We start from the raw sequence: 19,316 nt of genomic DNA on the forward strand, positions 1-19,316 counted from the left end.
AGGCAGCCATGTATGGGGAAAGATTTATCTAGGACCGCCGAGGCCATTCTTGATTATAACATCTCAAGCCTTCAGAACCCTGAAAATGCCGTTTTACTACGTCAAAATTTTTGGTGGAAAGGGTTTTTTGAGACTGAGACAAAAGGTTGATGACCGAGAGGCAACTTGACCTTAAATGTCTGGCTTTTGTGCCATGTCTTTCTCATTGAGTTAAACAATAATGATAAATGACACTTACCGGTAGATGGAGAGATAATAAAATATAGGCTGGATATGGAAGTCAAAAACTTATTCGAGACATGTTGATGAAGCCCCAATCAGCATGTTTCATAATTATATTATATACTGCGACTTTGTGAGACAATAAATTGATCCAAATAATATTTTCTTGTTCTGACATCGGAATTCAGTTAAATATGTCATAACTTTAGGTTGCAAAATACAAGCCATATGAGTCATATGTACGTCATACATCAAGTTATTGTATTATTATAAAAGTACAAAGTATTATATGATCACTTCATGTTTTCTTTCCTTATGATTAGAATTAGCACCTTTTAAGGTCATGTAAACTATCCCCAAGAATGATTAAATAATAATTCCATATTTTGGAGGAATCGGCTAACTATCAACTGATTTTTTGGTTTTTTTTTTGGGGGGGGATTAAAGCTTGTGTGATGCCACAAAGGTAACGACGTGCCAGAAGGAGAAGAGTTCATTGTGGAAAAAATTAAAATATTTAACCTTCTCAGTAAAATATGTATGTTATGTTGATTACAAGATGTGATTTATTTACAATTTCTGCATCTCATTACGCTTTTTTTCATTGTCTTACCGGTCATTTTGATTAACATCCATTAATTATTTGACTAACAACATTAATGACCCATTAGAACCAAAGATCGTATTACTTCAAGAATAGATTCAAAACATGTATTTGCTTATGTACTTCCCTTAATTAATATTTTGCATTATCATTATTTTAATTGTACGATATGTCCTTATAGTTAAATAGAGTATGCACGTGACATCACAGACCAAACATCTTTACAAATTATTCCCTTTGAGTTGTTAAAAGACTAAATAGGAGCTACTTTCAGACTATACATTTTACGTATAAACATCAAAAATGGGAAAGAGCTTTTGTGCAATCGACTGCATCAATAGATAAAAATATAAATCGGAGTTATCTTTTTATAGATTACTGAAGGATAAGACAAGAAGATGCAAATAGATTGCTGTAATTAACTGGAAAAGCTGAAAGAGGAAAGGTCTTCACAATTTTGTATTTGTAGAATATGAGTGCATATAATAATGAGCTGTGCAAGGAAAAAAGAGGATATGTATGATATTCATTGATACTTGAAGTGTTCTAATTCCCAATATTGAAGAATGAAACTTAGACAATATTTGGGAATTGTTGATGAGTGGGTATATCTACTTGTCATCGGACTTAATGAGAGCTAATATTATTACACTTAAAATTTGTGTCTTTAATTTATTGACTATTATCGATTGACAAGAAACCAAAAGATCTGGATGGATGTTCTATTGACTATAAATGGTCTATTTTAAATTATTAACTAATTGTAGAAATAAAAATACTCTATTTGTTTTAAATATCTGTACTTTGGGTATTTTAAGTGTTGTCTGAAGTAAAATTTTTGCATTTTACTTCCCGATATGACCACCTTTAAGCTTAATACATTTGGTATATAAGTCCCCTGTTTGATCAAACAAAATTATAGCATTCTTTTGTTTATGGATTCCTTTAGCTTGATTCGATAAGTGTGGCCCTTTGAAATTTAGGTTTGTTCTTGAACAACTATGGTTTATTAATTATTGATTACTAGACTCGTATTTACTTGGAAAAAAGTCATCTCATAAACTCGATTCGACGATTGACAACTTTTGTATTATCAATGACAACATCAAAATCATCCTTTTTTTTAAGTCAAATATTTAAAATCATGAAAATATGGATTGAGGTCTGATGTTTCTCAAGGATTTTTTCAATAAAAGTCCCTCTCACATTTTGGATGATTTGCGTGTCTTATTTAAGAAGTTTATCGTAAATAATCATCTGCTCAGAAACGAAGAGATTAGGATATCTTTCGAAAAAATTTAAAATAGCTTCTTCAAATGAATCCATTGCTATCTAAAGTTCTTCAAGTATTTTGATTTATTCTATGTAAAGCAAAATCATTGTTTCTATTCCGACTATTGCAATTTGCAAGGATTTCCTTATCTCCAGGAAGTGCCTTATCATTGCCACGTATGAATTACAACGATTATTTTGATAAAAAAAAGGTTGAGCTCCTTCCCATTAAAAAAAGGGGATGTAGTCCTATCAATGTCAGTTTTAGAGGGTGATTTTTAAATCAACTTAACCCATCAAAAAGCTATACATTTTTTTTAATTTATAAGAAATTCTCCAGATGCTCCTGACAAGATATAGAAAGAGGATAGGTCCGAAGAAATGAAGTCAGTTGGTCATCCTAAATACTTATCAGTGTCAATAATTGGTCTACCCTAATAATGAGGATAAGGAATTGAGAAAAGATTGTATAAGGTAAATGTATTATTGACGGCCAAAAATTTAGAATATTATTATAATGACATAAATTCTTAGATGTGTCAAGAAAAATGACAGAGAAAAAAACTTAAACTTGACTAGAAATTATGTCTGAGCATAAATGTAGCCCCTCTTAGTGGCTGTGATGTCTTCTAGTGGCCTACCACCCGCTGTAGATGTAATTAGCTATCATGGTATACCAGTTTTGGCTGACGGTTGTTTTGAGGCATCAGTGTTTGGATGACAGACACTGCAGGCCTTCCCCTCGACATGAACCCGAGAGTTGAAGTTGAGGGGGTTGACATCAGGGTTGTAGGACAGGGGGGGGAAAGTGTCTAAAAGAGTTCAAAATAACACAAAAGACTTATTCAAAAGAGTCTCACAACAAAGGAGATGGATTTCTTTCATTGCTGTTGTTAAAAGTGGCCTCTAAATCTTCACAAGGCTCTTTTTACTCACTTTTTAAATAGGTCTCTGGACAGTCTGGTGTGAAAACACAAGATCTCTTAGATGGGCCCTCATGGACTTGAGAGGATTGGCATGGGCTGTTTTTTTTCCTACAGATCAAGTTTGGCCTTTTTGACAGAATTTTTTTCCCTCTCCAACGTTTGAGAGTTGCTGACGGCGTAGAAAGGGGTCCTGGAGACGCTCAACTGCTTGGAGTGTGCAAATGGAAATTTGTGGATCACGTTCAAGTGTCATTTTATCAACTTTTCAATAGACCATCCGGTATCTATTATGATCTAAAATCTTCATGGGAGTATTATTCCAATATAATAACATGCAATTACGTTATTTAGAAAGGTCTTATATTTGATTATTTTTTGTCTCAATGGGATGGATAAACTTGGAGTTTACTTTGAAGTTCTTGTGACAAAGAATGGAGAACAAATTTTCTCGAAGCATGAACAGTAAAATCCATTTAAATGAACTCTTCGGATAATTCTGAGAGGCAGTGAAACCGAAGAAAGTGTGTTTCATTGACAATTTGTGCAGAAATCATTTAAATCGATAGATTATAACTCAGTTCTTTTGGTTATGCTTGAATGATGGGTTCATTTTCACTTGATCTCCTGGCAGCCGTCGTTGCTTTGGAAGTGGATATTTGAGGTTTCCATGTCTGAGCTGAGAGAGATTTTGTAAGATATGGAAATAAGCTTGGACAAATCCCGTTTTTTAAATTTTTCTCATGTTTTTGTTCTTTAGAAAATCCTTTCGTTTGTAGATGACCTCACAGAAGAAGTCCTCGTCCTGAAAGTGGATTGATAATGCCGCAGCTTTGTCATAAACAATAACTTTTGGGAGTATTAATCCTGGGCGAGAGAAAGGAGTGATCTAGAAATTCGTATTCCAGAATAGTCATAGCGTTGAGGCAAGCAATATTTGTTTGGCATGATAATAAATGATCTTGGCAGAGATCGTAACTGAATGGCCATTCAAGTTTGTAGGAAAAATGTATACCTCTTCACGACTGACAAAAATCACAATTATGAAATAGCATTTGTATTTCCGAAATTTTGTCGAAGGAATCAATAAGATTGAAAAATATCAGATAACACATAAATAGAAATCCAAGTTTTTCTGAATATCTTTAATGTTCTAATTTTTAATTTATTTGTCCAATCTATACTAAAACTATCGTAATACAATTTTGTTACATTTTAACTGTTAAAAAAGACAACTTATAATTACCGAGTGGTCCATTAAAATACTGAAACTATGAATTTTATTCTTCAATAAGATAAAATTTATTAATGACAAATAGAATTTCAACAAAATTAATACTAGAAAAAAATGTATGTCTGAGCATAAATGTAGCCCCTCTTAGTGGCTGTGATGTCTTCTAGTGGCCTACCACCCGCTGTAGATGTAATTAGCTATCATGGTATACCAGTTTTGGCTGACGGTTGCTTTGAGGCATCAGTGTTTGGATGACAGACACTGCAGGCCTTCCCCTCGACATGAACCCAAAAGTTGAAGTTGAGGGGGTTGACATCAGGGTTGTAGGACAGGGGGGAAAGTGTCTAAAAAAGAGTTCAAAATAACTCAAACGACTTATTCAAAAGAGTTTCACAACAAAGGAGAGGGTTTTTTCATTGCTGGTGTTAAAAGTGGCCTCTAAATCTTCACAAGGCTCTTTTTACTCACTTTTTAAATTGGTATCTTGACAGTCTGGTGTGAAAACACAAGATCTCTTAGATGGGCCTCATGGACTTGAGAGGATGCATGGGATGTTTTTTTCCTACAGATCCAGTTTGGCCTTTTTGAAAATTTTCTTCCTTTCCAACGTTTGGACTTGCTGACGGCGTAAAAGTGGTCCTGGAGACGCTGCTGCTAGGAGTGTGCAAATGGAAATTTGTGGATCACGTTCAAGTGTCATTTTTCAACTTTTCAATAGACCATTTTTTTTTTTTTTGAACTAAGTTCTTTATGCTTTAATATATCAATATAATAAATCAATTTCAATTATTCAACCTTAATTAATCATTGAATTAGTAATTCCAATGGAACACGGTGCACTTTATATTGAAAATCATATACTATTTCGTTGAAGATCCTGAGGTGATTTATTTATTTTCCATAAACTGAATAAAAATGATTGAGTATCCAAATAAACACAGATACATTGATATTTTAATTTTTCGTTGTTTCAAAAAATTAAAAAAAGTATTCTTGAGAGAATAATAATTTTATACCAAAAATGAGTGAATTTCAATTATCAACATATCTTTTCTAATTAAACAAATGTGATTTAATGATTAGTTAATTATCGTAATTATGTTTTTGCGATTTTGTAGAAGCATTAAAAATATTGGTTTTTAGAATAAATCTAGTTTCAATTATCCGATTTGAACAAATGTCACTAATTTAGTTATTGCATGACACCGATATAACAAACGTTATTAGAACACCTGTGTTAATTCCATAACATCATGATCTGTGGATTTATTTGACCCAAATACATTTTCAAATTTTGTAATAGCATTATTAGAAAAATCTTTCTTTGTATATTAGAAATTGAATATTTCCTGATTTTTATAAAGCGACTAATGAACTTTTCGAAAGAAATTACCAAATAGTTTTCTTTTTTTAATTCTATAAAACCATTTTTGACAATACATTTTTTCGACGACAAATGGTTCATATTAATAAAATTTCCAAATGATAGTTGAAATAATATAAGTCTTTGAGAAAATTAAAAAATAAAATATTGTCTATAAAATGAAAACCATTTATACATCCAATACTATTTATACCTGTTGCTACTCATTATTACCAAAAAGGTATAATTATGTATATGTCAAGCAGATTTATATCATAATCACACAATATTTGGTTATTTTGAATATAAATGATTTTATTGATCGATATGAACTTTTCAAAATTATAATCAATAGGCCGTCAAAATGGTTTTATTGTTTTCAAAATATTCTCAGCATGTGGAGCTTTAAGAGAGCAGATCATGCTTCAGTTATAAATCAAAAAGTGATTGTCGTAAAAAAATTATACGAATAAGTAGGTTTTCTATTTGTATTCAAAATCAAAAAGTTATGGACAAAAGAAGAAATCGGTTTAAATTACACTTTCGTTTATTTCAAGTGCAAACAAATGGACTTCCAATGGAAATGTTGAATTCGTATACGAAACAAAGTTTGTTGAAAATTGTCTGTAAATTCGTTTGCATATAAATTTAATGCATGAAAATTAATAACGTTTTCTATATATTTTTATCCCTCTTTTTCATCGAACATCAGTTTTCAATTTTTAAGAAAAAATGCCACAAAACATTGAATTTTGAACAAAAAATTATAAATCCTAAGCTTACAACAATATTTTTATTTCCAATTTCCGGAATACTTTATTAAATAACTTTTGCAATACTTGTAAAAATGGACCAGTTATTGAGGTTATTTTTTCTACGACATTATTTTCCAGTACTTTTCTGGTTTTGCAAGTACGAAAAACATCTTGGTAGCTTTGTGTTCCTTTTTACTTTTGAAATTTTCTTTGCGAAATTCGATTTGGCAATTTTATTCAATTTTCTCAGTGAGACATAGTTAAAGTTAAAAAGTAATAATGTATAGTTACTTATCTGTTGAATGCTAAAGAGTTGATATGGAAAATGTGTTTTTTTATCTTCATATAAAACGTTTTTAAAAATCCTTTAGTATCTGTTTTGCAATTTTTAATATTTTTATCAAATTTCATATTAAATACTTTTCAATTTCATTTAATATGATTATATTTATTTAAAACTTGGGTATATTTAGAAATAATATTTAGCAAATTTTGCTTATCTGTGTAAGTTTTATTATTTGGAAATCCTTAGTTTATATTATAAAAGTATAATACTATTTCGTAGAAGATCCTGAGGAATTTATCTATTTTTGAGTATGGAGAAAATGATTCACGATGTCCATCCAAATAAACAAGATACATTACATATTATATTGCTATTAATATTAATTTTTGAACAATAATTATTAATAAGTATTCTTAAGAGAATATAAAAAACTACCATTAAAAGTCTGCCGTAGTATGACTCATTTTTTCTGTTAACTTAAATTAATTTAATTTCAATGTTTATATACTCGTATATATGTTTATTGCAAGTTTTGAAGGAATTTATGTATTTTTTTGTGTTTTCGAAAAATAGACAATTTCCCTATAAACTATTATTGTTAAGGTATATTTAGTTTTAAAAGCTGAAAACATCTTTTGAAATCATTGATTAAAAACAAGATATTTGAAGGATATAACAAACGTTATTAGATGGAGCTTTCTTCTGCTTTCAGTAATGCCAATATTTCCTATATTTATTCGAAGCGACGGAGTAATCTGAACTTTTCGACAGAAATTACCAATTAATTTTCTCCGCTTTTTAATTCTATAGTACAATTATTTGACATACAATATCACATACATATATGGTTCATGTCAGATTAATAAAATTTCGTCAAATGATAGTTGAAATAATATAAGTCTTTGAGAAAATTAAAGAAATAAAATACTTGACTGAAAATGACTGAAATTTATACCTAATAATATACCTGTTACTTGAGTATTACCAATGAGTATAATACTATGTATATGGAGCAGCAAAAGCTCAAATCACACAACCTGTTGCGGTGAAAAATATCATTTTTGAGGATAAATTCGATTTTCTTAACTCATATGAACTTTTTAGAATTATAATCGTTATATTCGTCGTAGTTGTAATTTTCTATCAACATCACGATATAATTTATGCAACTCTTCCGTTTTTGGGTAATATTTGAAATCATAAAAAATTGTTTTTAAGCAAAATATGATAGATTTGACCTAATGTACTTAGGCTGCTATATATATTTCTGGCCTAATAATGAAAATGCGAATATTTATCATCAAAAATGGTTTTATTGTTTTTCAAAGTATTCTCCAGCATGATTTATACACTTTAGCATGCACTCAAACCAATTGTCAAAGCTCTTTTTCCATTCCGATTAAGACACCTCCAAAATATGGTTTTTAAACGCTCCAACAGTATCTTCTGGCGACGAAAATCGTTGACCATTCATTTTTTTTTTTTCTTGATGTGCGGGAATAAAAGGAAGTCATTGGATGTCAAGTCAGGGCTGTACGCGGATGACCTATAAATTCAAAATTTTGGCCGGTCAAAAAGGTGCTGGTTTGAGCCGATGTATGTGAGCTCGCATTGTCATGCTGAACAATGATTCGTCTTCTCTTGTTCCTTTTTCATTAAAATTTCTCCGAAGACTTCAGGAAAACGAATTGTGATGTACCACTCAGAATTGACTGTCCTACGATGCTCGAACAGTCGCGACATTACCAGTTTTGCCGAAGAAACAGGCGACCAGTACTGTTTTAATGACATTGAAATCTCAACAATAGGTTCTTCATACTTTTGAAAGTTTCTGGTAAGTTTTTCTTGACGGACATAAATGTTATGGGCTAATTGAAATTTCATAAATGTAGAAATTTATTTGCTTATCTTTTTTGAGTTATCAAAAAATTGCCTTGAAAAGATACTTCGCCTGAAGATTTTCATCACTTCTTGATAGGAAATAAAATCTGGAGGCTCATTTTCCTCTTCCTGTGGGTTCGGGCTTACTTCCCAGATGATAAATATTAGACGGTGCTCTGGTCCACTTTGCCACCTATGCCTAAATAATTAGGCATCCCGTAAAAATAAAAATATTTAGTAGTATTTTCAGGTAAAACTTTTTTAATTTATAGTATAACCATTAAGCACTGTAAACGAACACTGTGGTGAAATATCTAATGAATACATAAGAAGACATCCTTCGAGGCGTTCACATCTAATTATTCAAACTTCCATCATCATTCAAGACCCAAACAAAGAAACCCAAATTGTTAAATGTATAATTATTAGGATATTATTAATGTTTATTAAAAACAATATAAAAATGATGTCCGATTTAAAAATTGTAAGTTAAAAAATTATTTCCATTTTTTTGTAGACAACATAGATATTATAATAATTTAAATATAGCCTCAAATTTAAATTGAAGTTAAAACAAATTTTGAAAACTTTTTGTAATAAATTAATGTTTTATCAAAAAATCGCGCAACCTTTTCCTTAGAATATCATTATTGCATAATTATTGGAGTTTGTTCGATAAAGTTATTTTTTTACCACCAAAGTTACATTTTTTAAATCCTATTTAATTTTTCACAAAAGAAACATATCAGCCAGAGATTTTTTGTTAATTGCAAGTACCTAAACCTGGGAAAAGCCAGAATTACTTTTTTTTTTTCAATATGACTATTTGACTAACAAATTCATTTGCTACTATGAACTTTGAATTTATAAAATCAAGAATAAAATAATACAAACAGAAAATAGAAAACCCTTTTCAACTAAATATTAAAACATTATTTATAATCCAATCAAGGTTGATTTTAAAGATTCTACTTTATTATTGTCTAATAAAAAGTAAAATAAGAAAATTAATTTAATTAGTTTGCAAAATGACTTTGATTTATGCCATGAAAGTGATTAAGAAGGACATTTTATTCTCACATCACTAATTATTGATGAATGAATTTTCTCTTCGGTCTTGTAGATTCGAAGAAATATTTTAAAGAAATTTGTACATTTTGACAGCAATCGCCAATTTTCGTATTGTCGATACATTGGCATTCTGAAAATGATTAATTTACTTATACTTTGTAAAAAGTAGGCAATTATTTTTCTTATTATACTATTTTTTTATCTATATATAACTCATTACTAATTTATGCTTAATGTTTAAATTGATATATTATATTAATTTGAAAATAAATTACGAAAGATAAAAAAACTTACTTCAATCATGGTTGAAGTCTACAAAGTCATAATAAGAAAATCTACTAGTACCAAGTTTAATGACAAAGGATACGTATTGATGAAAGAAATCATGTGACTAACAAAGAAACAAACATTCTGTGTTTAGGCAAAAACTTTAAAGTCCGTACGACTTTGGGAGGAACGCAATTAATTAATTTTAAAACGTAAAGTTAAAAGAGTTAATCAAGAGTTACTCAACTGATTTATTGGGGGTACAATCACACACTGACAAAATATATGGTGCGTCAAGATAAAAACAATCTTGACAAAAATGATGAAATTGAGAAAATCCTAATATATATTTTTACTTTATAAATAGCGGGTTCCACCTGCAGAATCTATTGACCAAGATATATTCTGCAAAATAAAATGGATCTCTCGTGATCATTTCTCATACAATAGTTTGCTTGTCTGAATTGTAATCAGTCAACGTTTTGGAGAGGGTGTTTTTCTGGTCCAAATATCATATGATCAGTGATGGGCATTACGATTAGCATGTTAAAATAAATAAATTGAAGATTAACAGGGTAACCCCGACAATTGAAGAATGTTTTGGAGGAGAGTAGGTTAGTAGTCATGAAGTTTCATTAGATTAGCTACAAGCAGATGTGATGGTTGGGGATAGAAGGAAATAAACAATGACAAAGACAAGAATTACTTCGATGTTGATCTTCGATTCTACTCGGAGTCAAACAAGGACTTACAATTATAACTCCGTAACAAATCATCAAGGTTAGTCTTCTTCTTTTATGAGTGCACACCAATGTTCAATCCGGTTCGTATACATCAATAGTAGTAGTAGAAAAGGAAGTTCACTCCTCAGGAATGAAATAATATTGACAGCAGCATTGGAAAAGAAAATTCACTCTTAATTGTGGCAACTAAAAAAAAAACAAAAAAAAACGGTCGAGCTAAAAAATCCCCAAATATCATAACATCAAATCATTGGTAAAAATAATATTATTATGAATGGGATTACAGGTTTTTTTATTTTCAAAACCTATCGTCATTATTCTTATATTTTTGAAGAGAAAATCAGTATTCAAATATATAATTTGTAATAAATAGTTGGTTTGTGTTTTCCTTTATTTTGTGGACGTAATTAAGAGTAATAGCCGATTAAGGTTTAACCCAAGGTTAATATAAATACAAGGTTATACTATAACGCGTGTACGACTGATGTTTGACTTCCAACACACTTTTTAATTGTGATGTCATAGAATATGAGTGGTTGCCTGTTTTTTCAAAATCTATTCTGTCTTACCCAGTAGTCAATATGATGCATCAAATTGAAAATTCTAGCAATAGTGACGTCATAAAATATGATTGGTTCTGTGTTTTGTCAAAATTTGTCCATTTTTCCCAGCAGTCGGTACAATGCATCAAATTAAATATTCTAGCCAGCCCGATTACATGATGATCAAACCTTGTATTTCTATTAATTTTGGGTTTAACCCATATTTGGGACAACATGGGTTGAGTGAACATATTGTATGCTACATTTTAACTGCCTGTATATAGAGAATTCTTTACTACACGTTCTTCAAACGGGGGACAAACATAATTAGTCTTAATTTTTGTAATTTATAACTTTATTTGCAAAATAGAGTTACTTAAAATTTTGATAACAAAATAACATTTTGGACCAAGAAACAAAAATCATGGATTTAGGGCTATTATTCGTATTTAATTCATTATACATATAAAAGTGAAGTAAATTGCACTGATTCTCTCTGATACACTTTTCAAAATTTATTGGATAGATAATGAATGAAAATCGTAGGAATGGTTATGAAGGATGGTATCAGGGATGAAATCCAATTATGGCCACGTACTTGTAAAATATTTTTAATTGAAAACATATCTCCTGTTATTGTACCGTTCAAGTCCTTTATATCATATTTCCTTGCCAAAAAACTTGTTAATAGAATTTTCCCTGTACATTGAATTTTATTAGGATCTGATGCTAATTTGACGATCGCCATCCCCGTGAACTCTGTTGATTCTCCTGATTCAAACATTCTTTTGTCACTATTCCGTGCCTCATGATTTTCTAGAGTGTTAAACATATCATTAGTAAATTAAATGCATCTTTGATGTAACATGCGTGTATACGAACCCAAAACCCTATTTGTTATTTCCTCAGTTTTCACCGGACCTGGCCAAATAGAGACCATTGTGACATTCTTATTTTTAAGTTCTACAGCACAATCAGCAGCCATTCGATCACATGCTGCCTTACCAATTCCGTAGGGTACGTTAAATAAATACTTGAGTCCACCACCAGAGCTGATGTTCACAATTAGGCCAGTTCTATTTTCTACCATGATCCTTTAAATACACTCAGTCATAAATCAGTATGGTCCAATTTTTTGAGAATGAGATAATTTTTCTAAAAATATAAGCCTACCTGAAGCATATACAGTACAAAGATAGTGGTTCCTTAAACCAACACCATTGATTTTATCCCACATATTGGGAGTTGGACATTCATAAAACGGTTTTCCCATGCATTCATTAATGATCCCAACTCCAGAATATGCGTTGTTTACTAACAAGTCCAACTGACCCTTTTGTTCATTTTTAACTCTTTCGAAAAATTGTTCCACTTCCAAGTCATTGTTGTGATCTAACTGAACAGGGATTGGAGATCCTCCCCTCTCTTTGATTTCACTGGCTGTTTTCTCCAAATCATTTTTTGATCGACCAGTGATATAAATGGTTGCTCCGGCTCCACCGATTTGAAGTGATATCCCTTTTCCGATGCCTCGAGACGCCCCTGTTACTATAGCAATCTTTCCCTTCAAGCTCATTTTCTAATAATGCTATTAAATATTAACATGATCATTTCTTTTTTATTGTATAACATCAACATATTAAAAATATTAGGTATATTTTTGAGATAAAAATGTTGGTAGTATTTTAAAAATGACAAAATTAATTATTATAAGCAAACAAATTCCTTAACACGTAGTAATTGGTGCTGGAGATAAGGAAATTTTGCAATCAGCACTGAATTTTTTTTTTCTTATCACGAGAATTTTAAAAATATATTTTTCATATCGAACATCAGAAGGTTAGCTTTAGGAAATCGTTAACGACGAAATTCAGATATACCTAGAGGAATGGACTAGAAATTTCAATGAATGAGCTGTGGATGGAGGATGAGAACTTTTTCTGTTTTCAGACGATTATTCTGTCTTTTTATGGAAATCCTTATTAGTTATTTCTTAATTAAGAAGTATACGACGTTTCCGTAGAAGATCTGGAAAATTTATCTATTCTTTAACATAGAGACAATGATTGAAAAAACCTTTACTCTTTCGCCACAGAAATCGGAGCCCAAAACGTTGTAATTATTCTATTGTCAGCCTTCTTAACATCTTCCAAATTTATTAAATAAGGACAATCTATCGTAGTTTCATATAAGACAAGAGGATTATCATTTCTTACAAATTCTTTCTTAATCTTTGACAACACTACTTTACTTTGGCACTCAATTGACTTTGTGATGGGTTAGCGAGAGAAATGGCTTTGCCTTTATAAAGTTCCATGAATTTATAAGATTTGGATGATTATCAATATGGAGTGGACCATTGCAGGAGACATGCATCTTGTTCATATCCGATATAAAATTAATATTTATATATAGCAATTACATAAATAAATATAATTGTTATACTTATTTAACCTTGTTACATGAATAACATTTTATTTAAAACAAGTTAGAATTATTCATCAGAAAAAATCAAATAATACTGGAATTGTTCGTACAATGAGTCTTAGAATAAATGCATTTAAAAAAATTAAACTACCTATAATATACGCATTATATTATATAAAAATGGAAATAATTTTTTACTATCTTACATTAAGGTAGACTACATGCAATAAAATTATTTAATTTTTTTTTTAAATTTGACATCATGTTTATATAGTTTTTAATCAAACATCAATAATATCCCTTTTAATTATACATTTAAACAATTTGGGTTGTCTTTTTTTGGTTCATGATGATGATGATGGAGTCATACCCAAGAGTTTGAAAAAATTACCTAAAAGAACGTTTTCTATATATTCGTAACCATCTTTGAATGAATGTGTGTGACCCTAAGGACTTTGATTTTGCAACCTCTGGTCCTACGGTACCTTGTACCAAAGATAAAGAGATGTCCCCAACGACCGCGGGACACTTAGGGGTAAACCAACCTCCCCCTTTGACATAAGTGGTGCTCGTAGAGGCCACCGATGGGCGTCCTGGATGGACAAATTCAACATCTACGCCTCACTCTATGGGAGATGTCAGCTAAGAGAAAGAAAGCCTTATTGCTGCATTGTGCCGGAGTGGAAGTGCAACAATGGTTCAAGAACCTCAGTGTGTCTCTGGAGCTGGAGGAAGATGAATTTCAAGGAGTGACGAGAGTAATGTCTAAAGGAACTTTTTCCTGCCGAGTCAGTATTGTTCGAACGTTTTAGGCTTTCTGAAATTAAGCAAGCAATTGGGGAACTCATTGACGATTTTATAACAAGATTAAGAAGAGCTAAGCTAAATTTGGAAAATTTATATGTGAAGGGTGTTCTTCGTCATTTGAAGACTCCGTTTCACATATGAAACATATAAACGTTAGAGTCCACCTTAGTGAGAGTGCACGCTCACGTTACATACGGGGCGACCTGTACCTCTTGCCCTACGTGAGCAAGTGTCTGATGATTTTGGGAAATGGTTGATAGAGGGACACTGAGTAGAGTAAAGTTTGAGTGAGCGTCTCCTATAGTTTCTGTATTGAAGCCTAATGGTAAAGTCCGGATATGTGCTGATTTTACACACACAATATCACCTATCATTGATAAACATTTGTATCCCCTCCCTCATCCTGAAGAGTTGTTTGCAGATCTCGCTGGATCTAGTTATTTCTCTAAGCTGGACTTTGCTCATTGCTATGAGCAATATGCATTGGACGACGAGTCCAAGAAGTTTCTGGTTATTAACACCCATTGGGACTGTTCTGGTACAATGTTCTCCCGTATGGTCTTGCTTCTGCTCCAGCTATCGTGCAGGTGGCCAGGAGAAGCTGTTTGAGAGAATCTCCAGCATTAAAATCTACATCGATGACGTGCTCGTCTTTTCGAAATCGAGGGAGGAACATCTGAAGACGTTGGAAGAAGTTTATCGTCGTATTGCCAAGGTTGGTGCTCGTCTTCAGCTGGAGAAGTGCAGGATCATGAAGAAGAATTGACGTATTTGGGTTTAAGGTGTCAAAGCAAGGCAGGTCCTTGGATACGGAACTTATTCACCCCGTCTTGAACTTTCCGGTACCTTCTTCGTGCACAGAAGTGAAATCTTTTCTGGGTCTCGTCCAATATTATGGTCACTTTGTTCCTAATCTCTCTGCAGAGATTCTTCGGCCCCACTTCATGAAGTAACAAAAAAAGGTGCGACTTTTGTGTGGACAACGGAGATGTAAGTAAGCTTTACTCATATTAAAAATGCAATCTCTAATACACCTATCCTTGTTCACTATGATCTGTCTCGTCCATTGTTCTTATCGACAGATGCTTCCCTGTTGGTTTGGGAGCCGTCCTCTCGCAGAGTGTGGGGGATGTGGAAAATTCCAGTGTTTTTGCAAACAAAAAAAATAACATCAGCTGAATCCAACTACTTGCAAATTGATAAAGAGGCAATGGGGATCATTTATGGTCTCAAAAAGTTTGAATGTTACCTGCTTGGACGAAAATTTACCATAAGAACCGACCACAAACCTTTACAGTTTATCCTTGATCCTAAGAAGGAACTTCCTAGCGTGGTGTCTGCTAGACTGTCTCGTTTTGCTATGATCCTGTCGTCATTTACATATATGATTGAACATGTAAAAGGAGTTAACAACTCACAAACAGATGCTTTGTCTCGCCTTCCGGTTGATGAGTCCGGTCAATGTACAGATCCTACTGACTTACTTATGGTTAGAGCTTTGTCTATGATGAGTTCTCCTGAGTCGACAATGCTGTCTGGTGTAGAAGCGGATAATGAACTGTCTAAAGCCATTGAAGCATCAAAAACTGGCAATTGGTCTGCAGTGTCTGAAATGATAATGTCTATATGTTTTGGGACAAGTGGGACTTCCATTGTCTAGATATCCCTAAGAAATAGTTAAAATGCCAATTGTATGATGGCAGGATTGGACCAAGATATTGAGGACGTTGTCAGTCATGCAAAGTGTACCAAGAACTCATCACAAATCCTCCATCACCGTTTTCCGGCCTCAGAATGAGCACATATTGATTATGCTAAATTTATGGGTTGTTTCATTTTGAATGCAGGATCCAAATGGAGGAATAGTTCAACGCTAAACGCAAAAACTTAAATTTAAATGGTTTATGCGTTTTGGTTTCCCTGAAGTAATCCATCAAAATCTGCATTCAAAATTGTCTGCATGGATCAAAATTGGTGACATTGTCTGTGTCTCCGCCTTATCACCCTCAATCTAATGGCCAAGCTGAAAGAACAGTAACAATAGTAAAGGGTCTTCTTACAAAAAGCACCACGTTATCGTTAGAGGAGCCGTCACGTAAATCAACTTCACCTTCGACGGTCTCCTTGATTGGGGATGATCTTAAATATTATTGTGTTTTTATATTTAGTGTGTATAGTAAGCTCTTTTAATATAGTCCTTGATTCACCTTTAAAATCTTCTTACTTAATCCTTTTACTACTACGTATTGTGTTCCAAAGATCTAGTAATTAAACACTACACGAACTATAAAAATGTGGGTAAAAATAGTCTGGTGAGGGTGGAGAGGCCATTTTTGACACCAGCAAAGAAAAAGAAACCTATCTCTTTTTTTTTGATTCACCTTTTTTCAAACTCTTTTGAATTTTAATTAAAAGACTTTTTTGACTTTTTTTTTATCTTTTTGTTGCAAGACCTTTTGCCAATTTTTTGACACTTTTGGACCACCTCTGACAGACTTTTAAGGTATATCGAGATGAAGGCCAGCAGTGACCCTCATCCAAGCACTGAGACCCTCAAAGCCACTGTCATCCATCCCTGGGAAACCAAACAAAACAAATTTGAGCTCTCTAGCTTTTTACAAGTTGAAAAAATTACCCTTAAACGGTATAGAAGAATTTTCATTCGCAGACCATCTATTTATAGTTTAATTTTGTCAAAAGCTAAAGTTGGAGAAAAAGTCCAAACTGTTATTATAAACCCAGAGAAGTTAAAGAAAACCAGGCCTATTATCCCTCAAGTCCATGAGGGCCCAAGCCATCATTGCTGCTAAAGTGGCTACATTATTGATTAAGAAAGCTCAGAAATACATCTATTTATAGTTTTAATTTTGTTGAAAATTAATATTTTTTAATAAACTATATTTTGTTTGAATTAATTTTCAAAAGTTAAGATTTTTATTTATGGTGTAAAATTACTGGTAGGAAGTCAAAACGGTTTCTTTAGAGGTAATTGACTCAAAAGCATTAACAGTTCCATATGAAGCCTTATTGGAGTCTTATTAATGACCTCAAACATCATCATTTCCTGATAGCATGTTCTAAAATGGAATGCTATATTTGAAAGGTTTGGGAATCACTGTTTTAGACCTAAAATTACAGGTATAAAAAACTTTATTAATAGAATGGTAATTAAATGGAAATGAAATTTACATTAAAACAATCGTATAATGAATGTCTTTAGGACTTAAAATAACTTTTAATTATAATTATATGACACAATATAAATGGATCAACCAAAAAAGATTTTTAATTCTTTATGACACTCATTACACGATTGTATTAATTCAATTACCCCTTTCATTTCATAACATATTTTTACAGTAAAAAAATTAAAAATATGTCCAACCTTTATAAAATATAAAATGTCAAATTTACATCTCTACAACAATCTTGGTGAAAAAAGTAAGTTCATATTTGAAGCCTTATTTCAATACTTTATAAGACGTGTTACAAACATCTGGTTTTAAACCAAGTATAGTATGTTCTGTTTGATAACTTGTTACCAACAAGAATAAATTTCATAATGCCCTTTTGTAGAAGTCCTTGTCCTATTACAGGCAAAAAACTTGTACAAAACTTTTTCAAAAGCCTCTAAACTGAGGCAAAATTTTACATTAAGCGTGTTGGTAAAGACATGAACAGGTGGTAGTCACTTTTTTTTTTGCCAGGTCTGAACAAAATATAAATGGTGGATGCATAAGAACTTCCCCAAGATTCCCGGAAATTCTGGCGTTTCATCAAAATATGATTGTACGGCCTGGTGTTGTCATGATGATGTCATTGTTGTCTCCTAAAAATCGTCTGTATCTGGCAGCTTCTTTTCGATCACCAGATTCAAACGGGGGGTTGTTCACAGTCAAGGCCAGAAATGAGCGAAAATATATAAATAAATTGCTCGAACTACTATTGTGCAACATGAAACTAAAGAGTATGGCCTCTGTATACATTGTAAAATTTCTTGGTCGCTTTCGACGGGTTTTTCCCTTTCAGGATGTAAAAATGTAATATATATGGCAAATTTTTTCCTTTGAGACCTCCATACTTGTTGCATGATAATTCACGATTGAACCAGCCAATTGTACTAGGAAAACAGCCAGGGGGAAATTGCCCTGGAGAAAAATTGCCATGGAGGAAAATTTAGGAAAATTGCCTGGGAAAAAATTACCCGTATTTTGATCAAATTTCATGATGAATAATAATACATTATAAATTCCTAGGATGTATTGGCGGTGGTATTGAAGGATCCAGGGGTACCGAAGTACTCCGAGGAACCTGAGGGCTTGGAACTATTTTTAGTATTAGAGGGGTTTGTTTGATGTATTGGATGAATTCCCATACAACCCCAAGGCCTATCCGAGGGTGAAAGGTATTCAACCATATTTCAGAGGCCCTTAGCTATTTATTCTCCCGGTCCTTACCAATATTCTCGATCCATTTCTCTTTAACCATTCAACTACAATTTTGAGCAAACCACATTTCCACCATAGCAAAAATTGTTTTTATAAAAATTTTGTTACAAAAAGGACTTTAAAGGGCAAAATTGTTTTATAAATGAAAAATACATATTTATGTTAAAAATAAGTGTTCAAAACATTTCATTTCAAAATTCTAGCATTTTTGGAAATATACTGAATATGAAAGAACCATATATCAAGCGTTTATGTTAGAGATATATTAAAAAATGTAGGTTGAAAAATTTTAAAATTGATAAATCAATGTTTTTTTTTAGAAACTAGATTATATTATATTATATTATACTTTAATTTGTATACATGTTATTTTCAACTTTGGAGCAAAAAGTTTACAAACATACAAAAAATATGGATATAATTCCTAAAAAAGTATACGTTGAATTCCAGACAGAAAAAGCTGAGCCCAGG

At 32.0% G+C, this 19,316-nt stretch overlaps 1 protein-coding gene across 1 annotated transcript; it reads right to left on the reverse strand.

The window, feature by feature from the left end:
- Positions 1–11,592: 11,592 nt before the first annotated feature.
- Positions 11,593–12,765, reverse strand: LOC121131238 (dehydrogenase/reductase SDR family member 1). The gene is made up of 3 exons (XM_071893915.1): positions 12,338–12,765; positions 12,046–12,259; positions 11,593–11,979 (listed from the first exon to the last, which is right to left on the reverse strand). The coding sequence occupies exons 1-3, from the start codon at positions 12,737–12,739 to the stop codon at positions 11,672–11,674; spliced, it is 924 nt and encodes a 307-aa protein (XP_071750016.1). The 5' UTR covers positions 12,740–12,765; the 3' UTR covers positions 11,593–11,671.
- Positions 12,766–19,316: the final 6,551 nt, after the last annotated feature.

This window comes from Lepeophtheirus salmonis, unplaced genomic scaffold (genome assembly GCF_016086655.4).
Source record: "Lepeophtheirus salmonis unplaced genomic scaffold, UVic_Lsal_1.4 unplaced_contig_3202_pilon, whole genome shotgun sequence".
NCBI lineage: Eukaryota > Metazoa > Arthropoda > Copepoda > Siphonostomatoida > Caligidae > Lepeophtheirus > Lepeophtheirus salmonis.

Bases quoted from the DNA above. Each gene is read 5' to 3' on its own strand.
- LOC121131238 (XM_071893915.1), bottom strand. From the start codon at position 12,739: ATGAGCTTGAAGGGAAAGATTGCTATAGTAACAGGGGCGTCTCGAGGC. The intron at 12,260-12,337 runs GGTAGGCTTATA...GAGTGTATTTAA, and splicing joins TTTGTACTGTATATGCTTCA to AGGATCATGGTAGAAAATAG. The intron at 11,980-12,045 runs GTTCGTATACAC...TTAACACTCTAG, and splicing joins AATAACAAATAGGGTTTTGG to AAAATCATGAGGCACGGAAT.